A 23818-nucleotide genomic window follows, 5' to 3' on the forward strand; every position below is an offset into this window, starting at 1 on the left:
AAGATCTTCTACTTTAGAGCTTTGACCACACACCTCTTGAACACCTTTGGGATGAATTGGAACGCTGGGAAATGCAGGGGAAAAGTCACAGATTCTGTTTGAGTGTGCGGTTTTCTGATGAAGCCTCAAATGAAATTTCACACGTTACACATTACTGCTTATAAAGATACTTTATCTGATATTTCAGCTCTTTTTCAGCAAATCTTCTATCTGAAAATCTTAGCCGAATTCTCTACGTCGGCTAACTAGCATGATTTTCTGTAACGTCTCCCAATAAATAAGTCGTAAAATTATTAGCTGACTCTGCTGTCTCGCTCCTTTTACAATTTTCCGATCCTTATTGTTCTTATAAAACTTTTTAAACTGTACATTTGTGCCATTATTAGCAATTCATATTTATTTTTAGCGCTTTATAATGATGCTAGTCACTTTTAAGGATTAGCCAACCGACTTATTTCATGTATCAGATGCTTATAAGCACCTTTGCATCATAAGACTGACATAAACATAATGTCATATTACATGAACAGCGTTCTTTTAGCTTTGATAATCGTCATGACAACTTTCATAGTAGCTTGTGATGCTAATCGTTCACTGTAGTTAGCGTATGATGTATGACAGATGCTTTGTCAGTCATAATATCTGTTATAACACAAGTCACTGGTGATTGTATTATGAGGTCATTACTATACGTATAGAATGTTTGATGCAATAGTGTGAGGGGGCGGAGCTACTGGCACATTACAGTTTATTCCCATTAGATTAGGTGTGTGTGTGTGTGTGTGTGTGTGTGTGTGTGTGTGTGTGTGTGTGTGTGTGTGTGTGTGTGTACTTCATCTCTGTTCTCATAGACTACAGGTTTCAAGGGCATCGACCTGTGGCCCCTCCACATCAAGATCTTCAAAGGGTTAAAGGTCAGGAAGCAGCCTTTAAAGGGGACAGCTGTGGTTCTAAAACCTGGAGATGTTTGTCTGGTGGTGTTTACTGAAGCTGGGGAGAGCAAGAACAAGAATCTGCTGGTTTGGTGAGAGTTTCTGGGTGCTGATACATTCCTCAGAAGACACACGCGCGCACACACACACACACACACACACACACACACACACACACACACACACACACACACACATTTGTCTCACTATACTTTAAGGGCCTTCCTTGCATACTTACATATAACCTTCACTCAATAACTGTTGCTATGACAATGGAAATTTTGGATCATTTTTCCTCCTGTGTGTGAAGATAGAAAAACTAAAAACATGTCATTTTAAATCATTAGCATAAATTTAATTGCTTTATAATTAAGCTAGTCATGTATAGTGATTGGCCAATAAACTTGCAACTATCTGTGTTTCCAGAAACCCAGAATTATTGGTCAGATGTTGGTTCATTTTAATTTCTTTCACATAAATGGATGTTTTTGGAGCAAAAACAAAAAGTGCATTAAATTTTACAACATAATTCACACAGATGAAGATGTTTAAGTGAGTGAAGAAGAAATGAGGAAAAGCGTGCAAAGGAGAAATATTTCAGTCTGTAGCGCCCTCAAGTGGATACAATACAAATTTGCGATCGTATGATTTGAATGATTGAGGTTGTGATTCGACATTTATATTAGAGCTGTTAATCGATTAAGATATTTAATCGTAATTAATCCCAAATTAGTTGCACATTTCGATCTGTTCTAAATGTATCTTACTTTATATGAATATTACTTTAAAAGTTTCAAATACTACAATCCACATGGGCAGGGACACATAGGGATGCTTTATGCAAACGAAACCGGACTCAACATACAACATAAAGACAAATTATTTTAGTAAATGTTTTAATTATGGTGTTTTGAATTATGTAAATCATCGGAACACCGAACGTAATTCTCGTCATGCTTCCACACGGACGGATTTAATTGCCGGATGTGTTCATCATGAAGGATTTTAGTGTTTGTTAGTGATTTTTCGGAAATTCTTCAGTAAACTGTAATTATACAGATACACGAAAAAAAAAAACACTTAAGTACAGGAACGAATTACATTTACTTCATTACTGTCTACTGGACTTTGTGCATATGAAACGAGAAGACATTTCACAAACCCTGGGTAGAAAACAAGTCGATTTGTAGCAGAAACCAAGACCATAAGACTTAAACTTGTGGTTTCTACACAGTTTCTAGCTCCATACTTCCAGTAGATGGCCTCAGACCCTCAGCTCTCAAGTCTCAGACTGGAAATCATTTGCTGGACGAAGCATGTTGAGTTGGAGTGCGTCCTGGGATTTTGGCAGAAGGAACCATCAGATTTCTATATAATTTTGTGTCAGTTTTCTATAAAAAGAATGAAACCATGTTGAGTTATTAATCGTGTCAGTTATTAAAGAAAGTGGAACATTAAAGCCCACAGAAGAGCTTCAGTGCTTCTCAGCACCATCCATACTGTAGCAATGAACCAGTTCTGGATGAAGGTCTTCTCTCAGATGGATTTCTGATGCTAATGTTGGACACCATGGTGCTGTGTAACAACACGGATCACACATAATACTTGCTTGTAAGAAACTGGAAGAGCACGCTTGGGGCTATTTTATAACGCGTTTCTGAGTTTAGTGGCATCCTATAGGGCACAGCATCACGTTTTATGTTCAGGGAAATCCTAAAGGCATTTTCTCACATTTCCACACATGTACATTAACAGCACATTTGGGTACAATTATTTCTGTATTCTTGCACGTACCATCACATTTCAGGGCACTGCATAATGTTTTCTTGTATATAAAGGCAATCTGAAGAGGACTTTCTTCATGTTTGAGACTCTAGAAGACACTTTATCGTGTGTTTTTTAGATGTAGTAAAGCCTCTAGGGCACATGGTGACATTTTATTTTGTTGAAAGTGCACTTTAGCAGGAACCTCATTACATTTTGCATTACACACTCACGTTTTCTCACACAGTGCCATTCTAAATTTTCCTGCATCCTATAGGGCACTGCATGACTTTTCTGATGCACAGTGGCTTTCTAGAAGGCACTTTGTTAAATGTTCACATTGGATCACCCAATAAAGAAATAATAACAGAGAGCACTTAATGGTTTTTTGCATGTAGAGGAAATCTAAAGGAGAACTGTATTGTGTTTCCTCACATGTAAGTAAGCCTATAGGGCACAGTATCAAATTATTTGCTGGATGGGCACCTTCTCACATTTTTATAACCCTATAGGGCACTGCATCACGTTTTCTTAACCCTATAAGGCACTGCATCACATTTTCATAACCCTATAGGGCACTGCATCAAATTTTACTTAACCCTATAGGGCACTGCATCACATTTTCATAACCCTATAGGGCACTGCATCACATTTTCTTAACCCTATAGGGTACTGTATCACATTTTCATAACCCTATAGGGCACCGCATCACATTTTCTTAACCCTATAGGGCACTGCATCACATTTTCTTAACCCTATAGGGCACTACATCAAATTTTCTCAACCCTATGGGGCACTTCATCACATTTTCTGGCAAAATGTAGCATACTAGAAGGCACTGTATCATGTTTCATTAACTGTAATAAAGCCTATAGGGCTCACATATTTGCTGGTGAAAGTGCATCTTCTCACATTTTCTTGAACCCTATGGGGCACTGCATCAGATTTTCTGGCATCTTTTATGACACTTTATTACATTTTCACATGTAGAGGCAGCCTAAAGGGCATTTTACCACTTTTATTTCCATGTCAAGGGCAGCCACTGACAACTGAATGCAAACAGTGTTTCAGAGTAACTGGCTCTTCACCCTGAGAATGACCTTCGGCCTGACCATTAACCTGTGAGGACTTTACACTTGTGTTACCGACATTCCCCTGAAGCACAAGATTCCTGTGTTTATGTGACGCTGCTGCTGGAGAGCGTGCAAAAGCGCGCCCTCGTCCACTTCAAAGCCTTCACGAGCGAGGTGGGAACTCTGTGGAATTTCAAACCTCTAATCAGTTATTTATTCCCAGATTTAGATATCCGATTCATTGTTTGTGACGCAGTGAACCCAGAAGGCTCTTCATTTCCTAGAAGGTCACGGCCCGGCACTCGGCGATGTACTGGAGTGCGACTAATAAACAAGTGTCGAGGGTCTGAGGGCACTTTGTTGTAAATCACACTTATTTACTGGGCTTTGCGCACACCTTTGTTTTGTGAAGGGCGACGTTGACGTGTTTCGGGGAGAACGATAACAGGCTTTTCTCACCACGGACTTCCTGTTATTCACAGCAGGGTCTTTGTTTGGCTGGAGGGCTCCACGATCTTCAGCTCCCTGGGGAAGGAAAAAATTCTACATCCATTCATAACCTCTCTCTCTCTCTCTCTCTCTCTCTCTCTCTCTCTCTCTCTCTCTCTCTCTCTCTCTCTCTCTCTCGCTCTCTCTCTCGCTCTCTCTCTCGCTCTTTCTCTGCTTTATCTTCTTAACCAGGTCATGATCATTCATGACTTCTTATACAAAAAAAAGAAAAAAAGAACATACAAACGTAAAATTTTTAATAAATGCAAAATAAATAAAAAATGAATGTGCCGGTTTTGTAATCAGCAGCATAATCTGCTTAAATCTTTTTAAATAAATTTAAATGTGAAATATTCAATTTGTATTAATTCATATTAATAGAATTTTATCATAACAGACAATAGAAAAATAACTGCAGTAATTGAAATGATATATTTCAGTGACTTTACTGACAATTAATGTTTAAAATAAAAGAATACAAATAAAAATATAAATAAAAAAAAGATCACACAAAAGTTTTTATTCTATTTAATTTTTTTCCAATTATTTTTACAGCACATTTTTACAGCACACTTTTAAAATAACTGTCACTCTTTTTTTATTAAAATACATAAAATTGTATTTTTAAATATATATATATATGATCAATTAAACATCAAATAAAGTACAGATTTAAAGTGTGTTTATTAAAGAGTCTAATTATTATATTTTTCACCTAAAACACACCTCCAGCTCGATCACACTCTGTTACATGGACGCCGTTTTTTTTGCCCGAGAAAAACAGCAATTAATCTTTGAAATTCCAACAAATTACTGACTTGAAGCAGTTTTTTTCTGATGTCTAAAGAGCACTGAGGAACGTTGAGGAAATAATGGATGAAAAAGAGAAAAATGATATGGAAAGGGCTGTAAAGTTTTTCACCAGATAATAATTTAAAAAATGTATTTAAACATTTTTTTATATTTTTTGTTGTTTATTCCTTTATTCTTTAACTTTCATTCATTCATCCATTCATTTTCTCCCGCTTATCCGTAATTCGGGTCGCGGGGGCAGCAGTCTAAGCAGGCCCCCGCCTTCTACTGCTGCCCAATCCTCACAGCGCCGTCCCTTACGGTCCCTCCTGCAGGTGGTGAGCCCACAGGAAGGCGGCCCCACGTCACTCCGACGTCACGGACCTTGATATTTTCCTCGTCAGGGACCCCCGGAGCATGGAGGGTTAAGGGCCTTGCTCAAGGGCCCAAGAGTGGCAGCTTGGCGATACCGGGGCCCGAACCCCAGACCCCCCGACCGGCAACCCAGCGCCCCAACCGCTGGAGCCACCACTCCCCCAATTCTTTAACTTTTATTGCAGTATTGACTATTAGCCAGGAGTTACCTTGTTAATATATCTAGAATCTAGAATATATTCTAAAATAGATACACGTCTAACCTGGGGTTAGCAAAGAAAACACAGTCCTGTATAGCGGGAATAAAACTCTCCTATAATATTAGATTCCATGACCAAGTTTGTGCTTTTTTGCTCCTTTTTTAACATCTCATTCCACACTGAGTCTCCATTTCCTGTTATAATAAGCTTCACTCCTCTGAGAAGATGTTCCTCTAGATTTTGTGGAGATTTGTGGAGATTCAGATACAATGGTGTCAGTAAAGTCAGGTATTGATGTAGGTGAGAAGGTGAGGAGGCTCCTGGGGTGCAGTCAGCGTTTATGTTCATCATGTTCAATAGGGTTTAGAGCTCTTCAGCAGGAGATCTTCTACTTCAACCCATGTAAAGCAGATCTTCATGGAGCTGGCTTTGTGTACTGGGACATTATCAAGCTGGAACAGGTTTGAGTCTTCTAGTTCAAGTGAAGGCCAAATTTCACAATGGATCCAAAGACGTCCAATACAATTGAGTGCCTCCAACAGTTTGGAGAAGAACCACATGAGGGTGACATGGTCAGGTTTCTCAGTACTTTGCTCCATGTTTTTTCACGTATTAATTATAGGTCCTCGGTATAATACTGTATGATATTTCAGAGTTGTGCATAAACGCAGGTTCTTTATGTTTTTTCTTCATCTCTGTGATGAGAAAAGCTGGTGAAGGAATCAGCTGTGTGAAAGGCGGTGTGTGAGGTTTTCCGTGTCCTTGTTGATGTTGAGGTGTTTGGAGTTGTGCTCTGGGAAAGAAGCGCAGAGGATCAACACTTCCGGGCGATCCGTACCGCTCCCGGCCTGTGACGTGTCCCGCTCGAAGAATCCCAGGCACTTTTTTTTCGCCTCCCGTCTCTGAACGAGACACAACAACAACAGGAAGTGGAGGCATTTTCACAGGTGTCAGGAAGTGCAGGAAATTAACAAGTGCGATGCTGGAAAACAGGCTCAATACGAACACTCGGGCCTCGCCAGGGTATTTATACTGCCGGTGGGGTATTTTGGGTGCGTGTGATGTAAGGTTCAGGCGGTGAGAAAGAGGAAGTCTGCTTTAATTTCAAGAAAACATTTATGTGTGGTGTTCATCTGATAAGTCAGAGGACATTTCAGTACAGGGAAACCTAGTTTTAGGACCAAGTTCTGGTTTATTGATGCTTGAGGTTATTGAGGTTTATGTTTTCTTTTTCCAAAAAAAAGGAAAAAATTTAAATTATATATCTTTTTTTCTAGCATATTTGTAGCAGAATATAAATTATAATAAAATTTAATATAAAGAATTATAAAATGACTATTAATATTACCACTTACAATATTTTATATTATAATACATTATATTATATTATATGAAAATATAAATAATAGTGAATTATCAGCTTTTGGTTAAAAAAGAAACATATATATATATATATATATATATATATATATATATATTTTTTTTTTTTTTCTTTCTCCTATTAAAATGTAATTTATTTATTTATTTATTTATTTATTTTATGCATTAATTTGTCCAGTAAATATCTATAGAACTACATTTCTGTTTCATTTTCAGCATTTCTTTTAAAGTAATAATTCATACAAATTAAATTGCAGTGAAAAGAAAATTCTAAATATTAAAATTGATCTTAGAATTGATGGGATCTTTTATTTAATTATTTATTTATTTATTTATTTATTTATTTATTTATTTATTTAACACTTATTCCAACTCAAAAGTCTACTTTTTTTTTTTGTGTGTATTTTTTTTCAATAAAAAATGTAAGATTTATATTTCAAAACATGATCCCATGAATTTAGAATAAAATAAATAAGATTGATCTATTAGGATATACCCCAAAAGTATTGGGACACCTAATATGATTTGATTCTTCCTCAAAATTTTCCCACAAAGTTGGAGACACACAATTGTATTGGACGACTTTGGATGCAGTTAAAAGTTTGCCTTCACTTGAACTAGGAGACCAAAACCTGTTCCAGCAGGACAATGCCCATGTCCACAAAGCCAGCTCTATGAAGTGGAGTGGAAGATCTCCTGCTTTAGAGCTCTGACTAAATGCTGACTGCACCCCAGGCCTTCTCACCACATCTCACCTACATCAGTACCTGACTTTACTAACACCCTTGTGGCAGAATGAATCTCCACAAAAACCACAAAATCTAGAGAAACCTCTTTCCAGAAGAGTGGAGGTTCATATAACAGTAAATGGGGACTGAATGTGGAACGGGACGTTCGAGAAGAAGCACATACCAGTGCTCATGTTCCTCTGACCTGAGTATTGTTCTAACAAACATGACCCATTAAACGACAGATATTTTCTTTATCATTTTATTTTTATTTTGTAGAAGAATTTAGCACCAAAGCCTGCACAAAAACAACACAACAGAACAAAAAAACATTTAAATGAAGTCACACAGAAGAAGAAAAAATCAACACAGAACATTTTGCGAGATGAATAGTATAAATTCAAGTAAAAGAAATCACAGGCAGAGACTGAGGTGGAAATCTGTATATATGGTATATGTGATTATTATCATCAAATGACAACAGACGGTTTATTGGATTAGGCAAAAAATCATCAGAAAATAAATGTAAAAAGATGTGTCCCGGTTTCTAATGAATGGATGTTGACGTACAGTATATCAGGCTGAAATAGTGACAAAGTGTATTATAATATCAAAATAAAACAAATAAGAACTTTTTATCGAACATACAGTTTTAAGTGTTAGGCCACGCCCCTTTCCCTCAATCAGACCCCAAACTCTACTAGCTATAACTGTGTTTTCTTTTTCCTGTTTTTTTTTGTCTGTGTTTATAGATAGATAGATATCAGATACAAACACACACAAAAACAAGTCTGTTTGCTGAAAGAGTGATGAGAGAACTGAAACTCAATGCTGAATTGGTAGCTACTGTATAAGCTTCATACTAGCTTTATTAACCTTGTAACTGAACTTGAATAAAACTAATCAGTCATGAACATTTTGTTTCAATATTTGTGTGTGTGTGTGTGTGTGTGTGTGTGTGTGTGTGTGTGTGTGTGTGTGTGTGTTTTATAAGTTTGCACACTTTGGTATAACACACTGGCTTGGATTTGACCCTCGTGGTCTGTTTGACTCAAAAATTTGTACCAAATACGTTTTTTGAATAAACGTTTTACTTTTTAAGTTACAGCTTTACCATAAATGTTAAAGCTAGCATCTCCATCACCGTATCAACAGTCACAGGTTACAAAGCTGTTACTATGGAAACAGTACGCGTTAATATAAACTGAACTTTCTGACTAATCGGAAATGAGAACCGGACAGCGCCATGGTGCTGGAACAAAAAGGGCTTCAATCCCGGTATTAATACAGGGTAGGGAAAAGAAAAGATTTTATAGAATATTAATAGACATTTTTTAATTGTATTAAAATATATCCCTTGTATTATAAAAAAAATTATATTATATGCTACATGCGGACCGTCCGAGCCGAGGGCCCGAACCGAGGTCGAAACGAGGCAAGACGAGAAGAGGCGAGATGAGATGAGCCTGTGTCAGTGAGGAGCGAGCGATTTCGGAGTGGACGATCGATCCGTGTGTCCTTCTCCCGCACCGCTGTTGCTACTGTTGTTGTTGTTGCTGCTGTTGTTGTTGCTGTTGTTGTTGTTGTTGTTGTTGTTGTCGTCGTCCCCTGACGCGACCTCGTTACCTACACAAACAAAAATGAATCAGTATAAAATAAAGACCCGCAGTAGACACAGAGAAGGTTGTGAAGTTCGAATCCGAACATTAAACCTCTGAAATTATCATTTGATATTAAGAATCAATTAATCAATTATTTAATGAACAGTTGGTTTCTGTTCTCGCTTACATTATAGCAGCTATGAACACTCGTTCTGTCATTATCGTCCATATGGAGGGCAAAATGGTCCCTGTGAGTGGTCTGTTGCTATAGAAACAATAACGAGCTCTACCACAGGGTCTCATTATTGTTTCTGTAGCTGTTACAGAAAACCAATTGAACTTCCTGGCCAATCAGAACAGAGGATTTATCAGCACTGTGGTACAGGAGGTGTGTTAGCATAGTGGATATATTGAATTTGCCTTATCACATTATGACTAAGAATTTCAACCACAAATGATTAAAAGACCTTCAGATTGGCTACTGACCCTCGTGAGTCTTGAGCGCGTTGGCCATTTTTGCGAGGAACTTGAAGGTCAGACAGGCGCCTGTCTCTCTGTCACACAGTCCTCCTGCTTTACAGTTACAGGTTTGGCGACACTCGACTCCGTACGTCCCGTACATGCAGTCTGAGGAGAGAGAGAGAGAGGGGGGGGGGGGGAGACATTCTTTATCATGTTGTTTATTGATGTTGAAATTGGTTCAGATGTTTCTGTAATTGTTCTTTATAATTTTCACAGGAATGGAGATGTGATGTGTGATGAAGGACTGTCAGGGCTAAGTCTCAAAATTAAAACCTGCAAGAAACTGACTTTCATGTGTTTTAATAAACAAAATTATATTTACAAATGTTTAACAGAAAACCAAAAAATATTATTTAAATAAATAAACTTTTATTTTATATTATTTTATTTTGTGATTATTAAATTACTACCTAATATATTTTTTATTTGATGTCACTTATTTTGAAGAGATTGTGTTGTATATGTTAATAATGTTTTTATAACTTCCTTCAAAACGCATCAAAATTAAATAAAAAAAAAAGGAAATAAATACAATTGTTTCCATTTTTTTAAACAAATTTGACAATGTTCATTTAATGCCTCCAAAATTATAAGGAAATAAAACTGTTTCATTATTTCAATAAGGAGATTTTCTTTTGTTGTAATTTGTTTAGTTTATTGTGTACACTTTATGTTTACAAACTATAAACAATTAAAGAAAAATATATATTTTTGTCATCAAAATATCAGATACATATTTTGAACAGGAAATCAGCTGCGTGTAAATCTGTAAATCATTAAAACAATAATACAAAACCATCTATATTTTTATATCTATGGACATCATGTGTAGCTTTATGTACCATCAAAGCCCTAATGGACCTCACAAACTTCTGGGTATGTATGCAGTCAGCCATGTGGATTTTTTTATCCGATTATTAACAATGTCTCTCCATCTCTTCATTCATCCATCCATCCATCCATCCCTCATCCAACACATCTGGTACTCTTATCTATGTATTTTTATATTTGTTTGTTTTTTCCCAATGACGTCACCCGCGTTAGTTAATTGCTAAGTAACTGCAGTGAAAAAAAACGGATATGTTGATTAATGCACTTAATTTTGTTATTTGGTGTGTGTGTGTGTGTGTGTGAGTGTGTGTGTGTGTGTGTGTGCGTGTGTGTGTGTGTGTGTGTGTGCGTGCGTGTGATTTGAGTGAAGGCGAGAAACAGAGAGAGAGAATTCCAGGAGGAAAAAATGCATATGATTTATATTATGAACAGATGAGCAAAGGTGTGTTGGATGCCCACGCGCGCGCGCGCGCCCCGTGTCTCTTACCTCTGCACACTCCATACTCGTCCCCGTACTCGTCCTCGTCCTTGTAGAAGTCGCAGAAGAGTCCCGGGCCGCACTTGACCCCGTGCGCCCCTGACACGGTGCGGTAGCAGTGCTCCCCACGGCGCGCGGCGCACACGCGGCAGCAGCCGCAGTCGTCCAGCACGGTGCGCGCGCATCGCGTGGCGCTACAGCGCACGGGGTCGCACCGCTCGGGGCAGTTCACCGCGTACTTTACGCTCGTGCCCCACGCCGCCAGCTCGCGCGGCTCCAGCGCTACGAGCAGGGTCAGGAGCAGGAGACGACCACAGGGAAGTAGAAGAAGATGCGGCTGCTGGTGAGAAACATGCTGGAGGTGATGCTGCTGCTCCATGGCTGCTGTGATGCGCGGAATGGAACTCGAGCGCAGCAGCGACCGCGCGCTTTAAACACGCCGCGTCGGCTTCCTCAATCCGGGGCCGGTGATGCTGAGGATGCTCCGGTGCATGGAGGGGGGGGTTTCCTCCACAGTACCAGGGTTGCCAGATTGTCCACGATGACCTCAACAAGTGCGGTTTTTCTTATAATGCCATAATAAATGCAGTGGAAATGCTGGAAATGCTTCTGCTGGAATCACATGTTTGAATATATTTTTGCCCATGAATATGCATGAAATTATCCCCATTAATTAACTGCTTCATTTCATAGTCCTTCTTTTTGGGTACGCTGCATCAAGGAGTGTCTGTATACGTTGGAATTTCTATCCAATCAGATTGCAGCCGTCACATCACGTGTTAACGTGGGCAAAATAATCCAAAATACGATTTTACAGCGCAGGGGTCATCTAGCAGGCGTACAACCATGTCAGCATTTCCACATCCTTCGTTTGGATGGTCAGAGAGCGCACTAGTCAGAGCTCACAACCCGCATCTGTAGCAAACTGCACACGCTCAAACATATTCATGTGGATTTAATAGCTGTTTTCTCATGCCACAATAACGCACAGAGAAGAAATGTATTTGGTCTCAGGTACATTTACAAGACGGACTTTTAAAGAAATGCTGGAAAGAACAAAAAGTTCAAACAGTCGTTAAACTTTTGCGTTTTCTTTCCTGTAGAATTTGAACAAAAGATCAGCCTTCATTTCAAATCCACAGGAAAACCATTATGCACAGAAAAACAGAAGTGATTTGATAAGGCGAACATCAACACTTCTGCTGGAGATGATGTATGTGGGAGTGCAGTTGTGGCTCCAGTGAAAGGAGTCGTGTTGAATTGTGATCATTGGTAACATTAATTCTCACTGTATGTGATTCCTGTCTTTGATGCAGTGCTCTGTTCTACTGCTATCCATATTATTGATGGTTTCTGTAGACATCATGATGGTATTAAGAGGAAGATCGATGCAGGAAGAACATCACTGAAGGCCACTGATTAATGATAAATGTAATGTAATTAATGTAAGAGAAAAACTGATTAATACAAATAAAACCAATCAATATTTTATTATTTATTTATTTGATGCATAACTTTTATAATAATAATAATAATAATAATAATAATAATAATAATAATAATAATATTAAAAACTTTTTTCAATATTAACAAGCGTCTTGCAAACAAAACGCAATATGGCAACCATTCACTCAACCCCCTGCATCCACACACACACACACACACACACACACACACACACACACACACACACACACACACACACACACACACACACACACACACACACAAATCCAGGATTAAAGACCAGGATCCAGGAATTGAAACTGGTACAGAAAGTGATGTCACTTCTTTAGTTTAGGATGTTTGTTTGCACTACCCCCCCCCCCCACCCCTCAGACTCGCATTTCCGAATTCCAGATGTCATCATCCTAAGTGGAAGTTTTTTCTCCCATGTTTCTATTAATATCCTGCGAAAAAAAAGAGATGAATGATGTAGATCTGTATATTACTATTTTATATCTATATACACAGTTAATATATTGAATTATTTAGTGTTTCAAAATAAACACAGTATTTTTAATAAACACAATAATAAACACAAAATTTAACTCGGATTTTTAATTCCCAGAAATCTGACAACACTTTGGAAAAACATCTCCTGTTGTTCCCACATGTGATTATGGTCATTGTGTAAAGCATGTAAACAATAATGAGATCTGTACCGGTTTAAACTGGATTTGTTTGTTTCTTGTTTGTTTGCTGATGAATGAATAGGCACAAGCTGGTGAATTTATTACTTTGTTCCTGCTAATCAATCGCATGAGGTGGTGGAGAAGGAGATCACAGGAACCTGGAGACATGACTGAATCACAAGATGGCGCTGTGGAATCACTTGTACGTCACCTGCAGTAATAAAACTACTACTATTATCATTATCATTACTGCTAAAGTTATTATATTAAAACCCCAAATACAGTCAAAATGTTAAATATATTTATAACAACGGTAATCTGTTAAAATTCTGGTTCACCTTATGTAAAGTTACTAAAGTGCCCACCTTTATATGATCAATCAATCAATCAATCAATCAATCAATCAATCAATCAATCAATCAATCAATCAATCAATCAAACAACCAATCAAACAATTAATCAGGTAATAGATTAATCAACTAACCAATCAACCAACCAATCAACCAACCAATCAATCAACCAATCAACCAACCAATAAATTAATCAATTAACGCTAATGCTATATTATACTATGCTAATATTACATAAAAATACAATACTATAGTGTGGTAACACACCAGACTGGGCTATACTGTTCTACAATGCATAAAAAGAATATATATATATATACCTAAAAGAATATTATACATGCACCTAAAAGAATTAATGATGTTCTACATTAAAGAAAAGTGGCCACAGCAAATATCAATTTAATTAAATTTCCCCATTTTTTGATCGTCTCATTAATTTTTTTTACGTTATTGTTACAATAATTAAGGGAGTCACGTGACAAAAGAACCAACGACACGCACCAGAAGATATAAGAGATGAAGCTACTCATTCTGTTTATCATCATTCGTCCTTAGCTGCATATTGTCATTTTTTTTATTATTGATTCTATAGTGAAAGTCAAAGGAACGAAAATGAACCAAATGACGCAACAAAAAAAAAAAAAAAGATTCAAAGAACCGAGTCACTAAAATGATTCGATCTTCCCATTATTCATCCTCAGCTCAGGAACATGAAGGGTCAATGTTCAGAAATATATTTTTTATTAAAATAGGACACAAGAGAGTAAGTGTTTTTATAGGGTACGTCCTTAACGCTCTTTCTGATCTCCAGGGTCGCCGATTACCGTCCCGTCCGCGTGGTTATCGCGCATGCGCCGATGAACTCGAACCCCGCCGGTGCGCCGTGCGCTCCAACGCGAACTGCGCATGCTCCGTCTCCATGGCTGCGCTTCGGCCCGTGCCAGAGTGCGGCGCATATCCACAGGCGTGAACGGGAGAGCTAACGGGCTAACGGGCTCAGCTGTGCACCGGGCACCGTCTCTCTGTCTCACCAGGCCGCAGAGTCGCACACACGCAGCTGTAGTTGTTTTCGCGACGAATTATTTATTCGGAAATCACAATAATAATAATTATAATAATAATTACCGGAATGCTAATTGGAGGAGGAGGAGCTGCGTGAATCTCGCGTACAGGACACAGCGGCTGGGTGGGAATGACCCCGGGAGCCGCGCTGCTTCGAACCGTGTTCCGTCACACGTTCCGCTCGGTTCCGTAAGTCTTTTTATTCAGATTGAATCCGGATTAAATAAAGGACTATGTATTATGGGATGTCACTTCGGTTCTGGTGGTGTTTTTCCCCCAAGTCCCTTTAATGCTAATGCTAATGCTAACCAGGCTAAAGGGAGCTGTCAGTGTCCCTGACCGCCTTCTGTCTCCTAAAGCAGCGCTGCAGATTTATAAACAAACATATTTATTATATTTGTTTATTCACTTTAATACACATCCAATTATACAGGAATGTCACATATTCTGTGTGTGTGTATGTGTATGTGTATGTGTGTGTGTGTGTGTGTGTGTGTGTGTGTGTGTGGCATATGTTTAACAGTTTTTAATCGTGTGTGTGTGTGTGTGTGTGTGTGTGTGGCACATGTTTAACAGTTTTTAATCATGTGTGTGTGTGTGTGTGTGTGTGTGTGTGTGTGTGTGTGTGTGTGTGTGTGTGTGTGATAAACTAAAAATATTCATGCACAATCATGTTACATCAAAACGTTCCTTTCTAATCTTCATAGAAATCATAAGGAAGGAAAAATCCAGATTCTTTCCTTTAAAGCGGCGATCAGTGATTTCCAAAAATTCATTATTTAAAAACATTTATTTACGGCTTGTTTTTCTTTCTTCAGATGTGTTCAGCCCACTTTGTCGTTCCATCTTGTAGTTGATTGTCGTTATTTTCATACAGAAACACGAGATGTTGTTTTCTGGTCTAAACTCATAAAACACAGCAGACCGAAATAGTAGAAGTCTGTTCTTTATACAAATATTATACAAAAATATACAAAATAATGCAAATATGTTGAAATTTTGCTGCACGACAAGAGATTCAGGGGTCCAAGCACCTTTTTTTAGACTTGTAGAATATACTGAACCGTCAGACTCAGAATCAGACTCAGAATCAGACTCGGACTGTACTGAACAGTCAGACTCAGACTCAGACTCAGAATGTACTGAACAGTCAGACTCAGAATCAGACTCAGAATGTACTGAACAGTCAGACTTAAAATCAGACTCGGACTGTACTGAACAGTCAGACTCAGAATCAGACTCAGAATCAGACTCAGAATCAGACTCAGAATGTACTGAACAGTCAGACTCAGAATCAGACTCAGAATCAGACTCAGAATGTACTGAACAGTCAGACTCAGAATCAGACTCAGAATCAGACTCAGAATGTACTGAACAGTCAGACTCAGAATCAGACTCAGAATGTACTGAACAGTCAGACTCAGAATCAGACTCAGAATGTACTGAACAGTCAGACTTAAAATCAGACTCGGACTGTACTGAACAGTCAGACTCAGAATCAGACTCAGAATCAGACTCAGAATGTACTGAACAGTCAGACTCAGAATCAGACTCGGAATGTACTGAACAGTCAGACTCAGAATCAGACTCCAAATGTACTGAACAGTCAGAATCCGAATCAGACTCAGAATATCCCAAGACTCAGAATAAACCATCAGACTCGGAATCAGATTTAAAATTAACCGTCATACTCTGAATTGACAGATCCTTCAAACTCAAAACCTTCTGAACCGTTAATCTCAAGAGGTACTGAACCAAAACTTCCTGGAATGTCAGTCTCAGAATATTCTCTAGACTTAAAATGTCAGACTCCGAATGCCCTGAATTACCAGATCCAAAATGTTCTGATCCGAACTTTCAGAACAGTCAGACTCGAAACGTTCTGATATGTCAGATATTAAATCTCCTGAACTGAACTCGTTCCTCAAACACAAAACCATGGTGCTCAAAATAGTCACCAGCATGGAAAATCACTGTCCCTTTAGACTCCATCTGAACCATCGTTCCAGAGCTACAGGTCCTCTCCAAGAGCACGTTGGTGCTTAGACCCCTTACGTAATCTCATGTATTAATATAACAAACTGACATAAACGAATATATCCGAGCCTCATTACTGGAATTGACACAACCCTCCACTGCAGACAGAATTATGATTTTTTTTTTTACCCCTGCCTTTCTCCACCCCCGAAAGTCCCGACACCAAATCCGTCCCCGATGTGTGAGGGTCTGGAGCTCTGCCGAGATTCTGACATCTCGTGAAATACGATCTGCGTTCCAGCAAAGTCAAAACCCCGGACCGCTCATGGGATCCACTCCCTCTGTCGCTCATGGCGGCGTAAATACTCCCGTTTACTCGTACGCCAACAGCTGCTACACAATTTTAGAAATAAAAATAGATTTTCTGGAAGTCCTCCATTAAATTCACGACGTTCATCCAATCTAATTCCAATCTAATGTTCTGATAGTCCGCTGGGAGCAAGGAGTGCATCAGACACTCATAACAGCATGTTCGGAAGTGTTTCGATTTCCATTAACTGCAATTCACAATGATTTGATCTTTTTAGTGTTACATTTAATGCTGTAGAACCTCCAGCAGGCAGCTTCCTGTTCTCACTTATGTTATAGCAGCTGTTATAAAGCGCTCGCACTGGAGACTCCTTCCTTTCTTTCTTCTCTAAACCTCCCTATGATTCACCAAATCAACAATTTGACACTTTTCTTTGTTAAATGATGTATATTTATGGTTATTGATTAAAACGTTTAGATCACGTGTCACGCCTGCGTCACACGTCCCGGTGAATTAGCCGTTACTATAGTATAATAGTATAATAAGCTGAAATCCCACTGTGGGCTCCGTTTCCTTTTTTTCCACTCGCCGCCGTAACCATTTAACACCGGTATTAATAGCGCCACGGGGTCCCGCACGTGCTCAGTAAAGCTAAATCTGAAATTATTACGAGGTTCACGTGTCGTGAAGGGAATGTCGTTGGTGTTCTCTCGCTCATTTTTCTCTCGTTTTTATTCGTACATACGAAGACCACACACCACCACCACCGTCAGTGTGGAGATGAACCTGTCCTGCCTCAGAACTACAGCTTCCAGATGCTTCCTGTGATATTTTTATACTCGGAGAAACTGTATAGCAGCGTTGGTGCAATAAATTCCTGGGTGCAGTCCACAAAGTGAGAGATCTAGAGAACGAGAGAACGAGAGAGAGAGCTCTAGAGAACGAGAGAACGAGAGAGAGAGAGAGAGAGAGAGAGAGAGAGAGATCTAGAGAACGAGAGAGAGAGAGAGAGAGAGAGATCTAGAGAACGAGAGAGAGAGAAAGAAAGAGAGAGAGAGAGAGATCTAGAGAACGAGAGAGAGCGAGAGAGAGAGAGAGAGAGAGAGAGAGAGAGAGAGATATCTAGAGAACGAGAGAGAGAGAGAGAGAGAGAGAGAGAGAGAGAGAGAGATATCTAGAGAACGAGAGAGAGAGAGAGAGAGAGAGAGAGATATCTAGAGAACGAGAGAGAGAGAGAGAGCGAGCGAGAGAGAGAGAGAGAGATCTAGAGAACGAGAGAGAGAGAGAGAGATATCTAGAGAACGAGAGAGAGAGAGAGAGAGAGAGAGAGAGAGAGAGAGAGAGAGATATCTAGAGAACGAGAGAGAGAGAGAGAGAGAGAGAGAGATATCTAGAGAACGAGAGAGAGAGAGAGAGCGAGCGAGAGAGAGGGAGAGAGATATCTAGAGAACGAGAGAGAGAGAGATCTAGAGAACGAGAGAGAGAGAAAGAGATATCTAGAGAACGAGAGAGAGAGAGAGAGAGAGAGAGAGATATCTAGAGAACGATAGAGAGAGAGAGAGAGAGAGAGAGAGAGAGAGAGAGATCTAGAGATCTAGAGAACGAGAGAGAAAGAAAGAGAGAGAGAGAGAGATCTAGAGAACGAGAGAGAGCGAGAGAGAGAGAGAGAGAGAGAGAGAGAGATAGAGAGAGAGAGAGAGAGAGAGAGAGAGAGATCTAGAGAAAGAGAGAGAGAGAGAGAGAGAGAGAGATATCTAGAGAACGAGAGAGAGAGAGAGAGAGAGAGATCTAGAGAACGAGAGAGAGAGAGAGAGAGAGAGATATCTAGAGAACGAGAGAGAGAAAGAGAGAGCGAGCGAGAGAGAGAGAGAGAGAGATATCTAGAGAACGAGAGAGAGAGAGAGAGAGAGAGATATCTAGAGAACGAGAGAGAGAGAGAGAGAGAGAGAGAGATATCTAGAGAACGAGAGAGAGAGAGAGAGAGAGCGAGCGAGAGAGAGAGAGAGATCTAGAGAACGAGAAAGAGAGGGAGATGTGTTTCTGGAGTGAGGAACTCTGGATCATGTTCCTGTCAGATTTTATTTTATTATACTTTACTCTTTTTATTTTATATCGTATTTTTTCCATGTTTACAAGTCACACAAGCGTTTCACTGTATGTCATGAATGTGACAGATACAATTTAAATGCTATTTTTATTGGCTATTAACCAGAGCAGGATGTGGAAGTGCAGGCTGAGATGATCTGAGTATCTGATACTGCATCTGAATCACAAACTCAGAAAACACAACAATAACACTAATAATGCAGCACCTTGGAAATGGATATTACACGAAATATTCACAATTATAGCTTTAATTCTAGAAACTTAATGAGGTTGGTAATAAATTAGTGCAATAAATAATTGAATTAATTGAAATGATTAGTGGAGTTTATATATTTATATATAAAATTATTGATTTATTGTCATTTTGTTAATTACTATTCTTATAGGAAATATTTAATAATTGTTTTTACATTTTATTTACATTTATTTGAATGTTTATTTTGTGTGTGTATTAAATACTTTACATTGGATGCTTGTGGTTGCCAGTTTAGTCATTTTAAAGTTAAAGTGTATTAAATTTGAAATGATATTTTGGTTTGTTCTGTGAGAATTTGGAGGGTTTTTTTGAGCGTGGTTGTAGCCACAGCTGTTGATCAGTATGTCTGATGTATTTATTGTTTTGCCCTCAGTTGTGTGCCCCCCGGGTGTGTGAGAGGATAATGCTCAGCCATGGTGCCTTGTCAGACCCACGTCATGCTGAAGTGGCAGGAGCACCTGAACAGTTCCTGGGCGGCGGAGGACAGCACGCAGACCGCCACTCGGGGTGGGGCCTCCTATCTTTACGCCAAACTGCTCCACCACAAGGAGGCTCTGGCTCTGGCGCTGCCCGTTCAGGACCTGCTCGGCCCACGTCTTCCCGACTTCCAGCACGACTCCAGCGCCAATGAGGAACGCGACGAGTACCTACAGGCCCTCCTGCGGAGCCAGCGCTGCCTCGGCCATCGCGTCCTCGCACACTGGCCCTTCTCCATCTCTCTGCATCAGCGTCTGGTGGCACTGCAGAGGATCTACTACGCCCTTCATACCAAGTACCATGACCGCTTCCGCAATCCTCCTCCGCCTCAGGCAGGATCCTCAACTACAGACGGGGGCGCTCTGGAGCCGGTTTCCGATCCGCATCAACCGGGCGTCCGAGGGAGGACGACGTCGGGAACGGATGTTCTGATCGAAATGGGCGTGCGGACGGGACTGAGCCTCCTGTTCGCACTGCTGAGGCAGAACTGGCAGCGCGGGAACCTCGAGGACGTCACCTTGTGCAACGACGTCCTCAGCACGGCTCGGTCAGTGCTCTCGGCCCTGCCGCCGCTCTCGCTGGCGAACGAGAACAAGATGGCGCCGGTGGGGCTGGAGTGCATGGCACAGGTGGGCAACTTTTTGAAGAAGACGGCCGTGAGCGGGCGAGGGGCGGATCCGACCGGGCGCCGCCTGGCACTGGAACTCCTGCTGAGCATCGGCGTGCAGAGAGGAGCTCTGCGCTTCCTGCTGGAGTGGGTGGAGGTGGCACTCGCCGCTTCGTCTTCATCTACATCTTCCTTTTCATCTTTAGATCCTTTAGCCGTCAGCTACGAGCTCATCGCTCAGATCCTGCAGCAGATGAGACAGTGCTCGGTACGTACTTTTAGAATAAAAATAATAATAATTACTATAATAATAATCAGCTGGGATTTCCAATTAAAAAAAACACTAATTTAAACTTTTTTTATTTTTTATTTAATTTATTAAAATGTATTAAACATAAAATGGATTTATTTTTTTTTTTTACATTTTAACAAATAATTTCTAAAAAAATTAAAAACAAAATTGATCTTTACCAGAAAAAAAAATATATATATATTTTTTTAATAAATCTTTTTATTCTACATTGTATTTTTTTTTTATTATAAATATATATTTTTTATTAATTCATAAAATAAAAAATAATAATAATATAATAATATGATAATTAATGCTTTTTTTTTTAATACATTTTTGAAGGTATCTTGTACCCAGTCAGTGTATTCAGACGCTTCTAGGGAAAGATCTATCGATTCCTATGACAATTTATCACGATATCGATACACTATGATAATATCGCCCGGTCCTACCTGCAATCTTTGAGAATCCAGAGTTCTTATGTTACTCAGGATCACACTGATGCAGATCAAATCACAGATGTGTAGCTAATGGACACCATGCGGTATTTATAATGGATGATTTTTACACACACTCTCTTTCTCTCTCTCACACACACACACACACACACACACACACACACACACACACACACACACACACACACACTTCCGCTCAGTTTCTCCTCACTGAAGCACTTTGTTCTGCATTAACACTGTTGGTGAAACAGGAGGATCACACGCCCTTCCACCGCTACTTATCTTCTCTGAACATCTCTTCATACTCCAGCTCCGCTTCTTCACGTTCTTGGCTCTCGCCCAAATCCTAAAAGCTTCTGCCTGGAGCCGACTGTCCCTTCGCTCAGATCTGCTCACGTCTTAATCAATAAAAAACACTTGGGCCACATCCCAAAGTCCTTCATCATGTAGCACTTAAATAAATCAGTTTATCATCGTTTTTATTTTTAATACATTAATAAACCTTGTTGGGGTTTTTTCCAGCAGCTCCAGACCCCTCAAGACCCCTCCAGAGTCTCTCTCCATCTCTCTCTCCATTTCTCTCTCTCTCTCTCTCTCTATATATATATATATGTACTCTCTATTTGCTCCTAAACTCTAGTTTTCTGGAAAGATGTTCCACTAGATTTTGTGGAGATTTGTGCTCATTCAGCCACACGAGCACTGATTAGAAGGTGAGGAGGCCTGTGGGTGCAGTCAGTGTTCACATTCATCCCAAAGGTGTTCAACAGGAGATCTTCCACTCCAACCCATGTAAAGCAGATCTTCATGGAGCTTCATTGTCCTGCTGGAACATGTTTTGGACTCCTAGTAAGACAAAGAGAAATCGAAGGTTCTAAATGCAGATTTTTAGCATCGGATATTACAGATGTTATCCTGAAGGATCTGAGTGTGGAGGTTTGCTGCTAATGGCATACGATCTCATCCTTATTTCTCACCACATGCATCCGAGCAGTAAACCGCACCGCACTCACCACGGCCGAGTCTCTCTGCGCTCGTACAGCTCGTTTTCAAATCGATTCTGTGCATGCGTTCAGTCCATCAGTGGGAAAGTTTCATCATATCAGAATTACGCACGTGAGGAGAGCTTGCATCACATAACCCAGACTGCTCCTGGAATCATAAAGACTCATCCTGACGATCATCTCAGGAATTAGGACACCTGCCTTTTACAGAAAGTTCTTCCCCAAACTGCTCCTGTGCACAAAGCCAGCTCCATAAAGATCTGCTTTCCTTCGGTTGGAGCGGAAGATCTCCTGCTATAGAGCTCTAAACCCTATTGAACACCTTTGAGATGAATGTGAACACTGACTGCACCCCAGACCTCCTCACCTTCTCACCTACATCACTACCTGACTTTACTATCACACTTAAAGCTGCATAAATCTCCACAAAATCTCTAATAAATGTTGTGGAACATCTGTATTATTCTGGAAAATAAATCTACACCTCCTACTTAAGGAGATGTTGGAGATGATGCAGTATCTTGGATCCCAAATGCTGTTACTGTAAAATGATAACACGTTAAAGTCGCCATAATAGAAAATAGATCAGCGGCTTCTGACCAATCAGAATCAAGAACGGTTTGGGGTATAGAGCATTTCCATAACAGGGTCGGAATTTCTTGTTTTCAGAATCTTCTGTTATTCGACGTCACGCTGTTTTTGTTTGTTATTTACGTTCACAGGGTTTCCGTGGCGACCTCATCCACACTCAGGTGCTTAAGAAGGACGCAGATGGACTCTGCAGTCTCTCCCATGTAGCACTGTGTCTCCTCGAGGAGGTGTGTGTGTGTGTGTGTGTGTGTGTGTGTGTGTGTGTGTGTGTGTGTGTGTGTGTGTGTGTGTGTGCTTGTTTTTGGCCTCCATTAAAGCCTCCATCTGTTTCCGTACGTTGGCCATTGTAGGAGCTTTTGATGTTTTTAAATGATAAAATATTTTATATCAAAAAAATTAAAACTGCATGAATATAAAAAAAAGTGGATTATTTCAGCATGTGGTGTAATAAATGGACCGTGACATCATTTCATCACGATATCAGTATTTTATATCGATACATTATCCGTTTTTTTTCAAACTTTCTTTAGTTGGAAAATTACCTTTTTTTAATTGTTTTTTTTAATATATATATTTTTATGAACATTATTGTAGATCTGTTAAATAGGTTTCGACAAATTTTGTCCATTTATAAGAAAATAAAAACATTCAAGCACTCATTAGTGGACAAAAAAAGTCCAACACCACTTTTACACAAATTTGTAATAGACAAAAAGAAATTTAACAAATTTTAAAATAAAATAAAAGGTATTTATGATTTAGCCTAATTTGAATGGTTTCTTTCTGCGTTTGTGTTTGTGTGTTTCAGATCTGCTCTCTGGCCTCCAGCTGCCTGAGCTCGTGCAGCACAGGGACGTCGTGTCCCGGCTCGGAGGTCGACGCCCTGGTGAAGGTGTTTGTTTGGGGCAGTAACAGCAGCCACCAGCTGGCCGAGGGAACGCTGGAGAAAATACTCCAACCCAAATTGGCCCAGGGCTTCAGTGATGCACAAGTGGTACAGTCCCACATCACAGTCATGTTTCAGTTTA

The 23818-nt window shown here is 39.7% G+C and overlaps 2 protein-coding genes across 2 annotated transcripts in view; one reads left to right on the forward strand and one right to left on the reverse strand.

Moving 5' to 3' along the window:
• Positions 1-7981: 7981 nt before the first annotated feature.
• On the reverse strand, positions 7982-11658 carry esm1 (endothelial cell-specific molecule 1). The gene is made up of 3 exons (XM_083563822.1): positions 11175-11658; positions 9821-9961; positions 7982-9359 (listed from the first exon to the last, which is right to left on the reverse strand). The coding sequence occupies exons 1-3, from the start codon at positions 11542-11544 to the stop codon at positions 9205-9207; spliced, it is 666 nt and encodes a 221-aa protein (XP_083419948.1). The 5' UTR covers positions 11545-11658; the 3' UTR covers positions 7982-9204.
• Positions 11659-14572: 2914 nt separating this feature from the next.
• LOC310738510 (putative E3 ubiquitin-protein ligase HERC1) overlaps positions 14573-23818 on the forward strand; it is a 58413-nt gene continuing 49167 nt past the window's right edge. The window contains 4 exon segments of the mRNA XM_083563500.1: positions 14573-14901; positions 19735-20713; positions 22922-23017; positions 23599-23784. Coding sequence (XP_083419626.1) covers positions 19775-20713; positions 22922-23017; positions 23599-23784 — 1221 coding nt within the window. The 5' untranslated portion in view covers positions 14573-14901; positions 19735-19774.

The sequence above is a fragment of the Silurus aristotelis genome, assembly GCF_946808225.1.
Source record: "Silurus aristotelis genome assembly, chromosome: 16".
Classification (NCBI taxonomy): domain Eukaryota; kingdom Metazoa; phylum Chordata; class Actinopteri; order Siluriformes; family Siluridae; genus Silurus; species Silurus aristotelis.